This window comes from Phoenix dactylifera, chromosome 2 (genome assembly GCF_009389715.1).
Source record: "Phoenix dactylifera cultivar Barhee BC4 chromosome 2, palm_55x_up_171113_PBpolish2nd_filt_p, whole genome shotgun sequence".
Lineage (NCBI taxonomy): Eukaryota > Viridiplantae > Streptophyta > Magnoliopsida > Arecales > Arecaceae > Phoenix > Phoenix dactylifera.
Window position 1 is genome coordinate 12,524,382 of NC_052393.1, and position 18,114 is coordinate 12,542,495.

At 38.3% G+C, this 18,114-nt stretch overlaps 1 protein-coding gene across 2 annotated transcripts; it reads right to left on the minus strand.

Annotated features, from left to right (window-relative positions):
* Window positions 1-200: 200 nt before the first annotated feature.
* On the minus strand, window positions 201-15,588 carry LOC103695449 (methyltransferase-like protein 17, mitochondrial). 2 transcript variants are annotated; one of them, XM_008776782.4, is made up of 12 exons: window positions 15,282-15,588; window positions 14,934-15,202; window positions 14,724-14,797; window positions 14,495-14,589; window positions 13,309-13,406; window positions 10,017-10,100; window positions 9,234-9,314; window positions 9,036-9,140; window positions 8,852-8,947; window positions 5,778-5,857; window positions 3,837-3,925; window positions 201-714 (listed from the first exon to the last, which is right to left on the minus strand). In XM_008776782.4, the coding sequence occupies exons 1-12, from the start codon at window positions 15,415-15,417 to the stop codon at window positions 386-388; spliced, it is 1,536 nt and encodes a 511-aa protein (XP_008775004.2). In that variant the 5' UTR covers window positions 15,418-15,588; the 3' UTR covers window positions 201-385. The 2 variants fall into 2 exon arrangements, with proteins under 2 accessions (XP_008775004.2, XP_026656335.2); XM_026800534.2 differs by having other exon boundaries at window positions 14,934-15,205; window positions 15,282-15,573.
* Window positions 15,589-18,114: the final 2,526 nt, after the last annotated feature.

Genomic DNA, 18,114 nt, shown 5'->3' on the forward strand with positions numbered 1-18,114 from the left:
GAACCATGAGGAACCGTAACCAAAAAATGGCATCAACAAGCGAGTGGAAATACCACTTCCCATTACGGTTTTGATGGAGGGATCTTGCGAGAATAACACAAAGAAGAAATTGAACCGATCATGGATAACCTATGGTCCACGTTCCTGCATATTATTAGATATTCTCCCATGGAAACTTCCCATGTTATGGCCACCTGCGATGCTTGATATACAGATCATATTTCTTAATGATAATATAAAAATTGCAAGTTTCCCTTTCACTGGTTGGTATAAATATTGCCATACCACACCACCAAGTGTATTCTTTAATGCAATATTGGGGCATTTAATAACAGACAATAACAATTAAAAAAATGGTGACCGATAACGGACTCTTTAATTATACCTAAAATGGCCATAGGTCACCCCAAAGAGATCTGCGAGCCTGAAGGTGCAAGGTAGGATTCTTAGTCTGTGTGACCACAACACGCTCGAAGGCACCCTCAGATCCATCCCTCTTGGTGGATCTGCATACATCCATCTGTACCTGCCTCCCCCTCCGTAGTGGGGTGTAGATAATACGACCCCAACCACCTCCGAGATCTGCACGAACCTGTTCTTCTTCATCATCATCATCTTGGTGGAACATGCTGGTTTCTGCAATATCAGAAGCGTAGGGAACTAGAGCATCTTCAAATGTGCTCTCTTCATCAGCTTCAGTCTCAAATTGATCCTCTGATGAAAACCATAACAAAGACATTAGCACTAGTAATATTCTACAAAATCAAGAAGGGTTTTTCCACTATAATAGAAAAGAAAAGAACAAGGAGGTTCTATCAGCAGAAGAGAAAGATGAGCCTACTTCAGTAGGACGGACATTCATGCAGAGAATCACTGTTATAATATGCGGGTTGATATAACACCAAAATACTGTTCAGATTGAGGCATGTATAGCTTATTGCCATAGTAGATGCTCGGAGCTATTTATAGACTTGGAATTCCGGAGTCCATTTCAGATCTGTTTGGATATTAGATACTCCAATATCTGGTGACTGAATAGCACCACTGAAACATCAAACCTTTTTCAGCAAAATTGATTTTAAGGTCAGGACATGATGAAAGTGGGAGAGGAAGCAAGGTTGGAAAACAAGGAACAAAGATCTTCCCTCCAACATTTTGCAAGTTTGGATATGATAGACCACCACCACATTGAATGCAGTATGACAGTAGCGAAATTTGGCTCCTTATATTCCCCATTAGCCATCTATGTTCTGTTACATGTCATGCTCTAAATTGCTACATCAGTGCAGCATTTAGAAGTATCTAAAGAACTCCTTTATATCTCTGCAGCACTACAATAAGAAGGTGTATTCTTACAATATTCCAACAGACAGTAAAGGTATGGATCTTGCCCCCCACCCCAAACATGCTCTTCCAATTAGTTGTTGCCTAACTCCAGACTATTGGAATGTATATTGTATCCGATGCGATGCATGTGACGCTTGTATATATTAACAATTTAAACTAAATACTCAGATCATGGTCCCAGGAATTCTGGATTAGTAATACTAAGAAACCTATATACAGATAATTATCTGTCATATAAAACCAGTATTTATCATGTGCAATGCATGTAGCGGGCAGTAGGATGCCTGGGATTTCCATGGGAGGTCAACAGTGTGGGGGCCATGGAGGCTTCTGCGCTATATGTAGAGAAGTCTGTCACACGGACAGCAGACCTAATAATTAGCTGGAACGGTCACAAGGATCCAGCGGCAGGACCTGAACTTCTGATCCGATCAAGGAGAAAGAAGATTTTCTTTAACCCGCTCAACTCAAATCTTTCGAAAAATAACCAGAAGATAGAAGAATTTCAAAAATAGGACTTTAAGTCCCCTTTTCTTTCATTGATAACTAAAAAAACAAGGTACATAGCTTTTATTTATAATGTGAGGTCTGTCCTTACACAATTTAGGTCGGATTCCTCTTCCTAACCCTAGCAGGACTCTTTTTTCTAAAATAAACATCTCTAGTAGAAATGTTCTAAAAAAAGTTAAAAATCTCGAGAAGGTAAATCTCGACTTCTACATGAACTCTACTTTCTGTCGCTCTGCCTGATTCTTTTCGAATAGAGAGCTACATTCGATCAAAGTTTTATTCGAAAAGTAAACTTTCGGTTTGACCAGGCCATTTTAGGCCCTAAACGATAAAAGTTGGGCTCGATCGCTAGGGCACCGCTCCTTATAGGGCATGGCGCCGCATCGTAGACCTCGAAAAACTGCCTGATTTAAAAAAAAAAAATATCTCAATCGGATGTCGTATGCCCAAGTTATGGCCTCCAGAAGTTTGGCCTACGACTCAACTTTCCGATGTGGCGGATCTTGCTCCTAGACCTTGTCCAACTCTACTCATAGTGGCTAAAGTGGTGCACATCGATCTAGAGTGGTGCACATCGATCTGGAGATCCTTCTGGATCATTTTGACAAACAACAATTTCTCTCTCATTAATACTTTCGAATTTTGCATGACTCGACACATGGCTACTATATACATCTCTCTCTCTCTCTCTCTCTCTCTCTCTCTCTCTCTTTCTCTCCCTCTCCTCTCTCCTCCCTCCCTCTCCCTCTCCTCTCTCCTCCCTCCCTCCCTTATGCCCCCTCTCAAAACCGATACCCATCCAACACTTCTGGAATGCTCCAGTAATCTTTCATCATAGTGGCTCAGTAAGTTGAAGCTCTTGATGTAAAGCCATTATTCACTCAATTTACTTATCATGCAATGCAAGTTGCCACTTCCACCTATCTCCAAAAGGTTATTATCTAGAAATACAGAAATTCTATGCGGGATGCTCCCCAATTTTGATTTAAGATATCCATTGAACTTCACTTTCATTAGGCCACATTTAAGGGGTAATTTCAGCCATCTATTATCTTGATCACCTTTAGACTGACTGAAAGAAATTTCCTCTCCTCAATCTTGCATACCCATCAACCTGATATGTAAGTTTTTCCTAGGATAACTCGTGTCATTATCAAAGCTATCCATCTTCCCAGCGGCACCTAAAGCCCCTGGAATGCTTGCCAATCACCAGACTGTAAAACTGACCACCATATAGCAACTCAAATCCCTCTCCCTCCAACAGCCCATGTATCTCATCCCTCTGGTACAAATGACAACCAACCATCAACCTGATTTTGATATGGAGTTCAAAAAGAAAGAAAGAAAGTGCAATTTTACTGATCACCATGAAAAAATTGCTGGCGTCCATCAAATTGTTGGCTAATGTGTTTCATTAACTATAGCCAATTTTATATTTCAAATAAGCACTGCACATGTTCAAGTAAAAGGCAGAGTTAAATGTGTTTAAATTTTAATAGATGGATGATCATGACACGCACATCTTTTTCTTTTAAAAAAGAAAATGTTTTAGGCCGATATAACATGCAACAAATGGATTTTTATTTTAAAAACGAGCATATGTATGCTTTCCACAAGGATCATGGTTGTACCAGTATGCCCAAACATGCATACTTATGCACTCACATGCATACGTGCATAGGAAAACTCATGCATGCAAGCTACCATTGTAAGTTTGAAATCATGTTTTTCTGCTTAACTGAGCCAAAATACAGAGACATATGTGCTAGGATATATGGTAGAGCAGGGATTTTCAAAGGACGGCAATTTTATCCACAACCAAACCATTTAACAGCATAGTTCAATTGTAGAATTTTTCATATTTGATAGTTCAACATAATTTCAAAAAATAGAAAAATCCAAAGTAGTAGTAATATAACAAAATACAAGAATAAAGAATAGAATTGATTTCAACAACATTAGAATGAATAGTTAATTACCAAAGTCAACAATAAGATCCTCAGGGTTTCTTTTAGCAAGACGTTCTTTGAGTGTCTCAAATTCCATACTGTCAAGCGGCCAAGCTTCCCTACTCAACAAAAACGAGCCAGATAACATTATAATTGTTCAAATTTCTTAAGAGGATCGAACTGCTAAAATATTGAAATAAAAGCAGAAGGTAAATGTATTTCCTTCTTCTAAACTTGAACTGAAGCCATGTATTGATTACTCCATAGAAAGTTCAGATCAATGCCTACTGTGATCGAAAAATTGGGCAGTTTATTTGTTGAATATGACTTTCAGAAACAATAAAACATTATTTAATGTAAAACTTCATATATTATTATACAAAATGAACCTTCATATGTTGTTGTACAAAATGATTTCCATCTTAATCATATTAGCAAAGTTGATTGTATATTATATTATGGCGAAAGTATCATAGCAAATGTTTAATTCATGTGTATGGAAAAAGTTAAGGTGATAATCTTCTCCAAGATTAAACAAAATATATTCCAAGACAACTTTTACTACTTCTCCAAGATGAATCATTTTAGACAAATTAGTCCTGAAAAGTACGTAGCTATTCAATACTTCTAAATAACTTGAGCAGGAAGTTACTAAATATTGATCAATTGCCAGCATAATACATCTTTTTGTGTAATATAGTGCTGAGCACTGGCACACTGAAAAAAACAACTACACTGTGGAAAGATAGACAAGGCATGCTAACATACATAAGAACAAACCTTTTTTTCATTTTTATGCTAATATTCATTGCATTGCAATGACAAGTCAACATGATGATAACTCAAACAGAAACATCTCAGCCCTCCTAGACCATGCTAGATTTATGTTATATTAAAAACAAAATGGCCTCGCTGAACCACAAACTAACATAAACTGGTGCCAAGGTCATGTAGGGAAATCAACACGGAGGCAATAAACTCAAATAAGATTGGGAAGTTTGGGCAGATGAATAGCAAATTAATTGTTAAATAACTGATGTATAAGTTTGTCAACATTCGCATGCAGTGTAACCAAGTCTTGAATTGTATACAGGGAAGGACAAGCATTATGTGCCTAAGCTCAGGTAGTCGTGGTTATTATCAAGCCAAACTGAGCTTGGATATATCTCTACTCCAGCTAGCAGAAATTTAGCATAGATTCAATTATTGATGACATCTGGTAAGAAAGAAAATAGGGCATAAAAATTTACCAATTTTTTATACATTTTCTTTTCTTGAAAACATCAGAATTTTGATCAGTATAAGAACAAGTGATATTGATATTAGGTGTTATTTTCAAACTTTCTTTTGTAAGCAGAATTTTTATTCTTCTTGATGTGGCTCAGCACTCCCCAGGCTCCACCCTGGCAATGACCCAACTGACAAGCCAATCAGGCCTAGATACATCAGCTCAGAAAGTTGTATCGTGCCTGGATGAAAGCAGTTGAGACATTCTCTACCAAAATATAGCCCATCAATGCAGCACTTTTCTTTACCGCACATAAAGAATAATATGATTCATCCAGTATTTACCAGATGCAACAACGAGATCAAATGGCAGGGATGATGTTGTTTAGGAAGAGGAAAAAAAGGAATAAGAAATCAAGAAAGTTAAACTTTCACTGTAACAACTAATACAATTAGAAAATAAATAGTCAGAAAAATTGTGCACAAACAACCTCAAAAAGATAATAACAAGCAGGCATTTTAGCTCAAGAGTAAATAGTAGTGGATTACTAATCATCTAAATTTACAGGCTGCTGGAGTTAAATCAAGCATATTGGGCTAAATTCTAACAGATATCGCCAAACACATAAAATGGTTTAGCAATATACCAGTCTACAATAAGATAACGAGTTTTCAAACAGCCTAATTTTCTCATAGCACATCAAGATGCTCGTGCATATTGAAACTCAATTGTTCACATCTTACCGTGGTCGTTTCCCACGTCTTAAAGCAACAAAGCAGAATTTCTCGTCCTCAAAGCCGCGTAATGGCTCACCTTTAGACCGCTGGGGGAGGAGAGAGGATATTAAACTATTAGAACCTTTACATGGAAAAGGAGACAAAAGGCATACAAATCACTGCATGGAGGTGAGGCTCACATACTAGTGATAATGCTATATCGATCAACATTTTCAAAATTAAAAGGGGCGTAGGTTAGTTTTTGGAATATGAGAATCTAAATGCATAATCCAAAGATGGTTCTAAGTAGTAATGAATGGTATCTCCAGAATAAATTAAGAATTGATATTTACAACCAGCAAACCTCATTACAAATATTAGAAATCAGCTTTTTTGGGGGGAGGACCTCGACTTTCCCCCTGCCCTTCATATAGTTCCATACAGTTTTCGCTTATGTGTGTGTGTATATATGTATGCATGTATATGTAAACTTATATGGATATACACGTCTTTCTCAACTCTTTTTGAATCCTCCAAGCAAGCCTAAGAGTTGTTCACTTCTTGGGCTAGTCCAGTCTTCATTACCATGTAAAATAAATATCTCAATAAGTTTTCAACGAAATGTAACAATAATACGATACTTACAGGGTTGAAAGTCTTTCTTATAAAATAAAAATGCAATAGTTTACAAAGACATTATCTTATTCTCATCCCTTCCCATGTAACTTTAGTCTTCATCTTTGCCCCAATAAGTTTTTACCTTTTAAACCAATGGTTTTTCTTTCTCCAATTTAACGGTAACACGTCTCTGTCATCGGTGCATAAAAAACTATCAAGATACACAAGGCAACTACCATAAAATTCTTTTTTTTCCATTTATCAGAAACAAGAACAAACTGGGTGCACATCTTTAAGTAACATATGCATTGCTGCCATCCTAAAATGCTGCCATAGAAAGGACTACTGCCACAACAGTTCTGGTGCTAAGTATTGCCAAGTAATTGTGTTGGTCAGAATGGGTGCTTCAATAAGAAGATGAGAACTAACTGTTCGCCCTTTTAGCCAATAGTAGTGCGCAAGAGCCATTAATTTCACAGCTCAACAAAAGCTTCCAATGGCTTGCCCTTATACAAGTATGAAGTATAAACACTGGAAACCAACAGTGAGCTCATGAGAAGGATTAGCATACAGCATAGAATGGCACTACCGACCCTAGTTTCAGTACTGATATGGCAAGTGTAGTATAACACATAGCACATATGTTCCACGAGCATTATGAACAGAAATCCTGCCCTACCTCCCTTGAGGGAGAACCCCTTTTTTTAAAGAAAAAAGAAAAGAAATAAGAAGGTCTAACATTTAAATAGATGAAAAGCAACCCAAATACATATATACATCATTTTTGTGTTGTATGAAATTGTTCTTTCTTTTGGAACTTAAGGATAAAGTGTGGAAACATTGGGGAAACTTGGACAGTTGGCGCCTGCATCAAGTGTCTAGGTAACACCAGCAAAGAGGCACAATAAGTAAAATGGAAAAAATAGCAAAATAGCAACAAAGATGCAAAAAAAAGGGTATGAAAAGACTATCTTTTCCTAATCTAGATTATTTTGTGTTACTCCTGACTAATGAGCACATTCTTAGCAAAAGAGATCGATGAGCATATGTTTCAAATATTTAAACTGCATGTTTAAATCATCTAAATAAAGTCTACATGAATGCTAATTTTTTAGAACAAGATGGTTTTAATGAGCTTTTGGTGTGATGAAAAACAAGATTCAGACAAAGTTAAAGCTGTAACCAACCAATGGGTTACACCTTCCAACCTTGCAAGACAATAGCAAAAGAAAAATTGGGCAACTCAACATGTTCCTCTAGTCCACACATTTCAAGGGCTATAAATAGGCTATGTGCCAAGAAAAGGTTATTGGTAACAATGGTTGGAAAAACCTCTAATAGAAACCCGTTTATGTGAATGCAAAAGCACCCATAAACATGCCCACCTGCTGCAATAAATTGCAGAAAAGAGTGTGGGTATGTTTGGCTGCACGGAAATCTGCAGAAAAGGAAAAGTCATACATGGAAAGGAAAAGTTCTCCAGAGATGTAGCAATAAGTTTTTTTTTATATATATGTAGTAAGTAATAAGTTGTGAGACAAACAGATTGAAAAGCTAGTTCATCCAAGGAAAACAAGTTTTCTATGAATTTTCTTTGAGGAACTAGACCAGTGAGAGATTTCATCGCCTTCCTCAAGAGAATAAGATTCTCATCATGCTCCCACAGAGGATGTGAGCTTCATTGCATTTTCCACATCCATGTGGAGATTTAATGAGCCCCTGAACTAAGTAAATACGACATTCTTTTTGGTAACACAGGCATGAATAGACACAAAGAAGTGCTCAGGCACTAGGCATATCACAACTGAAGCCTCACAAGGTGATCAGCTCTCAGATAACCAAGGAGATACAGGGAACTGATAAAGTGGCTGCTAACCCTTCTGGGAATTATACCCACCTGAGACATGACCTTTCATTTGGGGTCAGATCAGGTGGGATTGGAATGGATCAGCACAAAGGATAGAAGGGTCGCTGAATCTGATTGACATGTTCATAACCATCACAATTAACAGTAAGTTGTGGAGCAGTTAAAGTGTGATTGTGAAGCTAAAACATATAGAGGCCAGGTTTGCTACCCACACTCATGCAAGGATCTCTAGTGTTCACATACATCAAAAAAGAGCAGCAAGCACGAAGTTTGGGAGTCTTCTCGAGGCAATCATGTGGCCTTTTAAAAGGCTTCTAGGGCAAAAGTGATCAAAAGCAGACACACTCGTACCCCATCTTTTATCAATATTTCTCCAGTAAATAGGTAACTGTTCAGACTGTAAAATTTCCTCCCTACCTCACACCCAAAGCCAAGCAATAATCAAAATGAGTTTTATTATAGCTAATAAAATGATAATGATAGCAGCAAAAAACATAAACATAATTAGCATAATTCTTCAGATAGTACAGTCAACCAGCACAAATATCCATTTCACTTCTACAAGATAGAAAAATAAAGAGGTACAAAGAAACAGAAAAGAAAAAGGAAAAGTCACCTTATAAGCACGTTGTGATGATGTCCTCTCCAAGCGTTGAACAAAGTGGCAATATTTTCCAGTGTTCTCCAGTGGACAGCGTCCATCATGCGGACACTGAAAAATAAACCAGTAGTGTAAGTGACCGAAAGACCAAACCCTTATATTTAAAAACTATAGAGGAAATTGTTCTCAAGCAACTCACAGGAGCAACCACAAATGCACCACTTTTTAGCGAGGCCCTCTCAACAGCAATACTTTTTACATCACTTGAAACTTCCCTTGATGAATCATTACTCTTGCGGCATTTCTTTGAAGGCAAACAGATAATGATTATAATTAATTAAGCATTAAAAGTTAGATGAACTAAGCAGCAGAGAATTAATGGGAACAATCAGCTTACCCTCTTTTCCATCCACAGTATATACGAACGCATTTGGGTTATAATTTTTGATCCATGTGGGGTCCCAGGCTCCAACAAAACCTACCCAAAATTTGACACCTTTCAGACAGGCTTAGAATAAAATAGAAGTCTAAATGTTAAAATTATGTTTTGTCACAAATTAGAAAACTTATGAAGTGCCACTCAAAAATTTGAGTACACAAAAGATGAGTCTAGAAAACATCAAATGTCTTTGTATAGGAATTTGTATAAGATCATGCATTAAAACAATATTAGGCTGTTGTTAAGGTGAACCATGTAATCTTTTGACTGCCCTAGTCCTTTATAATTTCTCTTCCAATCAGTTCATTAAGCTTTTCAACAGGAACACAGGTAGATACCTAGAGTGATATTTTCATTCTCTCTGCATGAAAGTTTTTTTCCTTTAACCGTCTTTCAAGAATAGAAAAAGGTAAAGAAGTGCCTTGAATCTTGATAACTACATTAACATGGTTTTAGCTGAATATGACATGGCAGTTTTTTTTGTGGAATATGACTGCCTATAATTTAACCAAGCTATCATTTGATATGTGCTTACATTCAAGAAATTCTAGAAAATATTCTAAAATCTAAAACATCCCTAGATAATCACAGGTAAAAACATCATCCAAGTTGTTACAAACAAATGTAAGTAATGTCAATAAAAAAATATTTTTATTGACATCATAAATAAGTCAATAACCATAACCAAGAAGAAGCCAAAATAAATGAATTAAAATAAAACACTAAGCTTGTTGATCATACCAAAACATCTCGTGTAAGATCCCAAAGCTGACGTACTACAGTGATCCGGTCACTTAATGACGGTATCTCCCCAAGTGCATACGACTTCAACATAAGCAACAATATTTTAACGTGAGTAGCTTAAACAGCAATCAGTATGATACTTTAAAATTTTAAAGAGATGCAACAAAAACACTACCACAACAAATGATTATGAAATTGAAAATTAAATAGTGTACTACAGTCAATTCAAGAATATGAGTTTGTAGATTAAGAATGATAGCCAAGACGCAGCAGGTAGATTCAGAATGATGCCATTAGGTCGGCATAAGCAACAATATTTTAAAATGATCGGCTTAAACAGCTAGTGTGATGCTTTGAAATCTTCAAGATGTGCAGCAAGAACACTACGCATATTAATGCTAAGTTAATTAAAAACAAATTAGTGCAGTACACACACCAAATCCAAAACTATGAGTTTGTATGTCAAGAATGATGTACCAGATGCAACCACACATGCAGGCAAACAAAAACCCAGCAGAACAAACCTACCCAAAACAGGCATTTAGACTGTTATTTCGGCCTTTTTTCAGACCTAAAAAATCTAGCTTAAAACCAGCCTGCACTAAGGTTAATATGACTTTGGCTTGGGGTGCTACTCGGACAAGTTCAATTAATAGGCAAGCCAAAACCAACATAATGAGTTTCTAGGTTGGTAGTTCCCTTTCATCATTGCTAAGTCAAATTAGAGACGGAACTTAAATTGGAAATTTCAGTTCAGCAAACAATCCCAAACTTCCGGGCAAGGATTCAAGTCTCGGCAGGATGTCCTGCGGGCAAGGTATGCCGAACCGGTACCGGTCCCCAACCGACTAACCATGGAAGGAAAAAAAAAAAAAAACGATGCGTGCGCGTCCGCATTGTGGGATTAAATGGCCCACACGAGCTGCCCCGCATGGGCTCGCTGGCCGGCTCGGAGAACCGCGCGCGGGCGCAAGCTAGGCTCGTGATTCCTTGCTAACGCCTGCGCAGGCGCTCCCTTTTTTTTCTTTTTTTTCCTTCCGCACACAGTTCTCTGCGCGTGGAATGGCGCGCGGGCGCGAGCTAGGCCTGTGATTCCTCGCTAACGCCTGCGCAGGCGCTCCCTTTTTTTTTCTTTTTTTTTCCTTCTCTTCTTCCTTCTTCTTCCTGAGCGTTCTCTCCTCCTTTCTTCCCCTCTCTCCTCCTCTCTTCTCCTCTCCTTCCCCCTTCTGCGAGCAAGGAAAGAAAAGAAACCGCAAGGAAGGGGGCTGATCCTCGTCCGGGTGCTCGGAAGGGGGTTAGCCCGAGGCTCGGTGCGAACCGGTAATCTTCTTTCTTTCTCTTTCTTCCTTTTCTTTCCTCTTCTTCTTCCCTGCCGGTGCAAACCGTTTTCAAAGACTGTACCTATCGATCCCGGGCGATACTGGTACGGTTCAGCAGACCCTACCTGCGGGACACCGAGATGGAGTACCATCCCATGTGTCGGGACAGAACTCTCACCATCATCTCAGTGTCCCGATCAGCACGTCTTGGGACATCCCGTTCCAAGTGTCGAGACAATACGGGAAGGCGGCGCATCCCATTCTATGTGAAAAACCCTATCCCACTAGATTTAAAACCTTGCTTTCAAGAAAGCAATAGTAGATTTCAACTATAATTTATAGAGCCATCACAAAAAGATTCCAATAAAAGGTAGCAAAAGGGCAACAATATCATTAGAATAAAAGGTCTAAAGAAGAAAACCAAGTAATACAATTAATGGAACATGACACTGCAAGTGAAAACAGATGTGAAGAATCCATAAATAATTAAAAAATCCAGATGATATATAGAGAAAGATTAAGAAAAATGAAAGGGAAGGAAAAGAGTGTGATTAAAGAGAATTGTAGCAATGGAGAATCCATGGCTCAAGAGGACACTCATAATCTTCAATTCATCACGATGCAAGGACATTTAATGATAAAATCCCACCTTCTTATCCAACAAGCAAGTTTTACAGCAACAGCAAAAAGAAAGAAAAATAAAAGAAGGCAATCAGCCCTCAGGTTTTAATTAAAATGAAGTTCAAATTCTCTACAGCCCCCGGGGGGGAGAGGGGCGCGGTAGGGGTAACAAAGAAAAGAAAGGAAGGAAAAAGACATGAAAATAATCTAGAAGGAGGAGGGGCTCTTAACTGCCTCACATTGGTCCTGACTTCTCAATTAATACCTTGAACTTTCAGAACCATTAATGGTCTTTTGCCCATCCAATTCGATTGACACTTAGCCCATTTAAGATTATATGAGCTTGTTCATCTCCACTTAGTCATCCATTCACCTCAAAGAGGACTGCCACTAAGTCGGGCTCAGGCTGGGCGATCCAACAAGTTCAACATGCCCAAGCCAAAATGCTATAAATCCAAGCCTAGTGAGACTGCCTATTAACAGGTCTAGCCTCATATCATGTCTTCATAAAACCTAATTTTCTCCCCCTGCACAAACATGGATTTATATGTCTTTACATGACCTTCCTCCAAACATTACCAATAACTGGCCTATCATGTCCTTCCAACTAGAAAACTGAAAAAGGGGATAAGTTCAAACAAGCGACCAGCTTGCTGCATGACAATTTCAAACTCTTGAAAATTAACAACATTAGAAAATTTGAATACTGTAAATCAATTAAATGCACAAGAATGTGGGGGTGAGTGAGTTGATAAAGTATGCTAATAAAGATAACTATGAAGAAGAAAATTAATGAACACATGCCCTTTTTCTTTTCCTTTTGAGTCTGATTATGAACACATGTCACAATCAAACTGTCCTATTCATGCTCATGCAACATTGCTTCTAAGTTCTAAATCTCAATTGGCACATCTGCTTCCCATAAGACAATTGTTTTGTAACTCTTAAAAATCAAACCCTTGATCATTCTCCCTGCTAGCTTTACACTCCCTAATTCACAAATAGTAATAAAATCGGCCTTTAGCCAAATTTTATTTTGTTATATCACTTCTATAGAGGAATAAAATCCTAGTAGCAAAATTGTCTAACCCTATTAGATATTCTTTCATCTAAGTTTCTAAATTGATAACTACAGAAAAAGGGCATTTCAATAATTTTATCATCTTAAGAACAAGTCACTAAATACATGCCTAAGTAATTACGTATTTTGAAAAAGTATTTATCCTAGCTTATGCAAGAAAATAAAGAAAAGGAAAGGGTAGGACAGCTTACATGATGCCATTATCCTAGCACAAAAATAAAATAATCAATAAACATCCATGAAACAATAATAAGTTTAGAGAACTCACAGAAATTACGAGGTCATGCTCTCTATCACGCTTATCAAGATTACGGTTCAATGCTTGAATGCTATCATAGCTATGAATGAGCGGTAAGTTTTTCAAATCTATGACAAAAGCAACAAGTAATTACTCAAATTATCTCAAATAATTGTTGTGTTTCATATGCCATGACAACCTAGATACTAAATAATTTGCAAGGATAAAATTTATGAATCACAAGTATTCACCAAGATATAAAACAAAACTTCCAAAAACTGAGAAGCTATAATCAAGTCAGCATAATAACAAACCATTACCATAAATATTGTAAAAAAATAAATACACCAAATAATGTGCTATTTATTATTTAATAGGTCCATAGTCCCTTTCTTTGATCCAACCCTGTAGAATTTGCTTGCTAATTGTGAGACTTTTTCATTATGGCTAAATTGCATTATCAAGTAATATTTTTTAAATCTTATGCATATCCTTTTTTTCTATGCTATTGATTCATTGTGCTCCAGCTCTGTTACTCTTTTTTAAAACCAATTTAAATATATTTAGTATATCATACTTTTCAGATTAAATAGCATAATGTGCATTGCATGAGCCTTGAGCAAACTATATCCCTAGGCTTTATTTAACTAAATCCCATTCACTAGTTTACTATTTTTCACGGAATTTGATTGCCATAATTGCTACTATTTCACTGACAACGTCTTTTCCCCGACAAATACCTAGCCATCGCACTGTCATATGATTGAATTGATGACTTGTTTTTGTATTCGTTATGTTGATCTTCCAAATAACATACAATAGCATGCCCTGGGCATTGCAGGGGTTTTGTGCTTGTAAAATATCATGGTGCTCATCTCATCCATTTCGAAATTTTGATGATTGTAGCTCTGTTTTCCATCTTTCAGTCTTGTAAGAAACCTAATCGTATTAGGAGTTATGTATTATTGTCAAATTGCAATTTTCCCTCTTCTTAGTCCTTCAGATGCCATTCCAAACCTTTAATCGTACATCTTTTTGGAACATTAATGATATAGATGATTTATGAAATATACTGCAGTAACATTTTGCAGGACTGTATGTAACATCCAGTGAATGAACTGCATAATCTGGGTCAGAGAGTTTCTTTTGAAGATGATAACCTTTACTGGCCCCCAATCACCAAAAGAAGAAGCATTGATATCAGAAATTAGTTTACCTTGAAGAAGGCTTTGGCAAGCTCTTTGCATTGATTTAGATGGCTCTACCAAATTTACTCTCTCCAAAGAACGAGGCCAGACCTCCCGCATTGCCCTGAAGAATTTCAATTTTGGTAATACAGAAAAGATAACCTGACATACACAACCTCCACTATTTACAAGTACAATCCTTGGGAATAATCAAAAGATAATATCCTGCAAACTTTAATGAAATTATGGTATTCTCACCAAAGTACCGAACCTGGTCCAGCACCGAAATCCAAGACCCTCGCTGGAGAGAACTCCGGCAACCTCCGACGAACCTAAAAGAGCAAGCCACCCTCAGAAGAAATACAGGGGAGAAGCGAACAAGAAACAGGGCTAATGCACACAAACAAAGCAACATGGTCTTATTCAAAAGAAAAGAAGAAAAAAAAGGGGGGGTTGGCAGCTTTGAACCTCTCTCAGGACGCGGTGGCATGCGGAGTAGACGGCGGGCATACGGGAGGCCACATAGGCCACGGTCTCGTCCTCCCTATACTTAAGACCGATGTCCCCATAGGCCGACTGGATCTTCCAGCGCGCGGAACGGTGGTCGACGGGGCGGTGGGGGTCGTCGACAAGGTCCCGTGAGGAGGAGGCCATAAGCTGGAGGTTGGCGTCCTTGATGCGGCTGAAGGACTCCGAGAGGAGCAGAACCTTGCGGTTCATGTGGGCCTCCTGCCTCTCTGCTTCGAACACGACAAAGATTTCAAAGAATCTCGAAAGAAGGAAAAGAGAATCGAAGTGGTGCGAATAGATCAAGACCTCGGAGGAATTTCTTGACGGCGCGTCGGAGGGATAGGGGGACGAGGTGGATGCCCTCCGATTGCTTCGCGGCGGAGCGAAGGGTCTCCGGGGTTAACACCTTGGAGGCGGCCTCGGGTAATACAGCGGAGGCCATTATCGGCTCTCTCTCTCTCGCTCGCCCGCCCGCTTCCTTCCTTCCACCGTCGAAAGGAAAGAAGTATAGGATCGGAGCTCTCCCTCTCTCTCGCTCGCTCGCTCGGTCGCCCGCTTCCACCGTCGAAAGGAAAGGGTTTAGGGTTTTGGCAAGATCGGCAACGACGGGACGAGGTGAGGGGACAGCGGGTCGGATCCGGGTCGGGTCCATGTTTTGTGGCCTATAGCAAATCCCTTGTTCAGTGGGCCTCGTGAAGCCCACCAGTCTTAAGGCGCAAACGTATTGGTCATCATTACCCACTGTACCTGGAGGCCTAACTAATTTAACCGTCCACGGCCCAAACCTTTATCCATCCATGCATAAATTTCTTTGCTCGAGTTTGACAGGGACGGTATGCAGCGAAGACCAATGTAACCTCGAATAACTCGTTGAAGAATGGATAGACTAAACTACGTTCATGGAACAAAAACATCTACTTGCTTAGGGCCTGTTTGAAAGTTCGGATAAGCTGTCCAGGAATAAACCCCCTTGTAAAAGAAGGGGAAGGAAGAAGGGGCGATTGAGAAGAGTCTCAGGAAATCATTGTAAGCAATCCAATCATTCAATCTGGAAAAAGGTTCGAGTTGTATCTTTTGCATAGAGAAATGATTGACCTTCTTTCGCAACGTCAAATCTTTGGGTTGTACAATAATCATGTAAGAAGGTGAATCATCCTTTGCTTTGAGATTTGCATGGGATGCAATTCAGAAAGTGAATTATTTTTTTGCACAAAAAATACAACCCGAACCCTCCAGAAAAAATGGGATGACACACTCATCTGGGCTCGAGTTATATCTTTCACGCGGCAGAATGGTTGATCTTTTTTTTCCGCAGTGTCACCCATCAGATCGCGCTCCGTACAGATCTCAATGCACTCCGAACATGTCCAATGAATCATTCTTGCGTGCAAAAGATGCAACCCAGTCTCCTTTATCTTAGTCCTTAGAAGGTGATTTTTGTTACGCAGGATCCTAAAAAATCAAAGTTTCCCGTGGCAGTAAAATATTTCCTCCCCTTCACAAACTCTCACCTCGGAACCTTATTTTTCCTGGATTATTCCATGGACAAGCCATCCGGGAATACACGTAGGCTTCAATCTTAAATGCAGTCAAAAATGCATGATATCATCGTTTAATTAACAACTTTCCAAGTTTCACATAAAATGCATTCAGCCTGGACTTGAACATATACTCCAGGAGTGAGATTTGGGTTCCAGTGCACTTATTGACGTTCCCAGCATGAACTCATAAGGAGTCTTTCTAATAATTTGCATCAGGCCCCCACCTAAACTGCGATTGACTGATATAACGGTTATAATGACCGTTATTTGCCTCAAAAAATAGCATTTCAAATATTTTAAATTGAAACGATCATTATTATAGTAGTTGTTATAATGTCATTATAACAAAAAATAATTGATAGTAATGGAAAAGTAAGTGCATTATATTTCCATTCACTTCTCTGCGGACAAAAAAAAAATGTTATTTGGTGAAGAAAATTTGATAAAAAAATCAGATTTTAGAAAAATATGTGTATTCAGATAAAAGATTCGACTGAAAAATATGGTTGCTATTGATGCTATAACATACGGTTACGGTTGTTATCTTTTCTATCGATATTAGATATAATGTAATTGGGGGCACCAAAAACGTTATGATGGCTTTGCATGGTCTAAAGGATTGAAAGTCAAAAGAACGAAGGATTGAAAGTCAAAAGAACGGCAAGCTAAACACCTATCTCGCATGGGTAAAAAATTGTTTAATAATAATAATAATAATATATAACCAAACAATTAAGTATAAGTAGTGGGCAATTAATGTCTAGTTGCTTGGGCTTGGACTTTCGCTTTCTCCCACCTCTCTGTTTCTCCAATATTTTTTTTTTCTTTTTGCCCTTTCTTTCGAGGATTGTCGGCTTTCTCCTTCTTTGCTAACTTATTCAATTAAGAAGAAGAAAAAAAGCTATTAGGGTAGGCCACAATAAACTTTTAAATTAGAAATTGCAATTGCTGAATTTATTCCTCGATCTCGATCTTATGGATGATTTGATTAATGAGTGGAGAGGAGATTTCTGAAAAACATTATGCTTGTTAAAGTAGAGCCTCTACTGTTGCCTCCTTCCCATCGCCCTCCCCTCAATGGATCATCTCGTTCCATTCTTAGCTTCAACTTCTACTTCATTTTAATTAATCAATGAAATATTATGATGGGTTTCCACCATTTTGCTCAAAAAAAATAAATTGTAACACAAAATTTTACTATTCGTCGCCAGCATTCTTTTAAATATTAATGTTGCACCACCCATGATCCCTAAAGAAGGGAGCTACAGGACTTGGTTGTCCTACTTTCTCTCTCCTTAAGGAATCTATCTTTGTTGGAGTTTTCATTCATTGACTAGAAATGGCACTTGGCTTGTTTCATTGTTTCTCATAATTTATACATGGCCGGCGGCGTCGTTCTCGGGTCGCACAAAAAATATGGGAATCTTCCTTGCAGCTTTGGCATATATGGCCACCTTGGGGGGACACCGAAAGCCAGTCGTATCACCCCCTTTGACTCGCCCAATTGCCTTAAGATAATGACAGGAGGTGCTAAACTCACAACGATTACTTAGCAAATCATTCATCTCTCCTAATCAGCCAATCCATATGTTTCTTTT

Excerpts from the sequence above, each read along its gene's own strand:
- LOC103695449 (XM_026800534.2), bottom strand. The coding sequence starts at position 15,417 with ATGGCCTCCGCTGTATTACCCGAGGCCGCCTCCAAGGTGTTAACCCCG. Across the intron at positions 13,407-14,494 it reads TTGCCAAAGCCTTCTTCAAG|ATTTGAAAAACTTACCGCTC; the intron begins GTAAACTAATTT and ends CTTTTGTCATAG. Across the intron at positions 715-3,836 it reads GGATCTTATTGTTGACTTTG|AGGATCAATTTGAGACTGAA; the intron begins GTAATTAACTAT and ends GGTTTTCATCAG.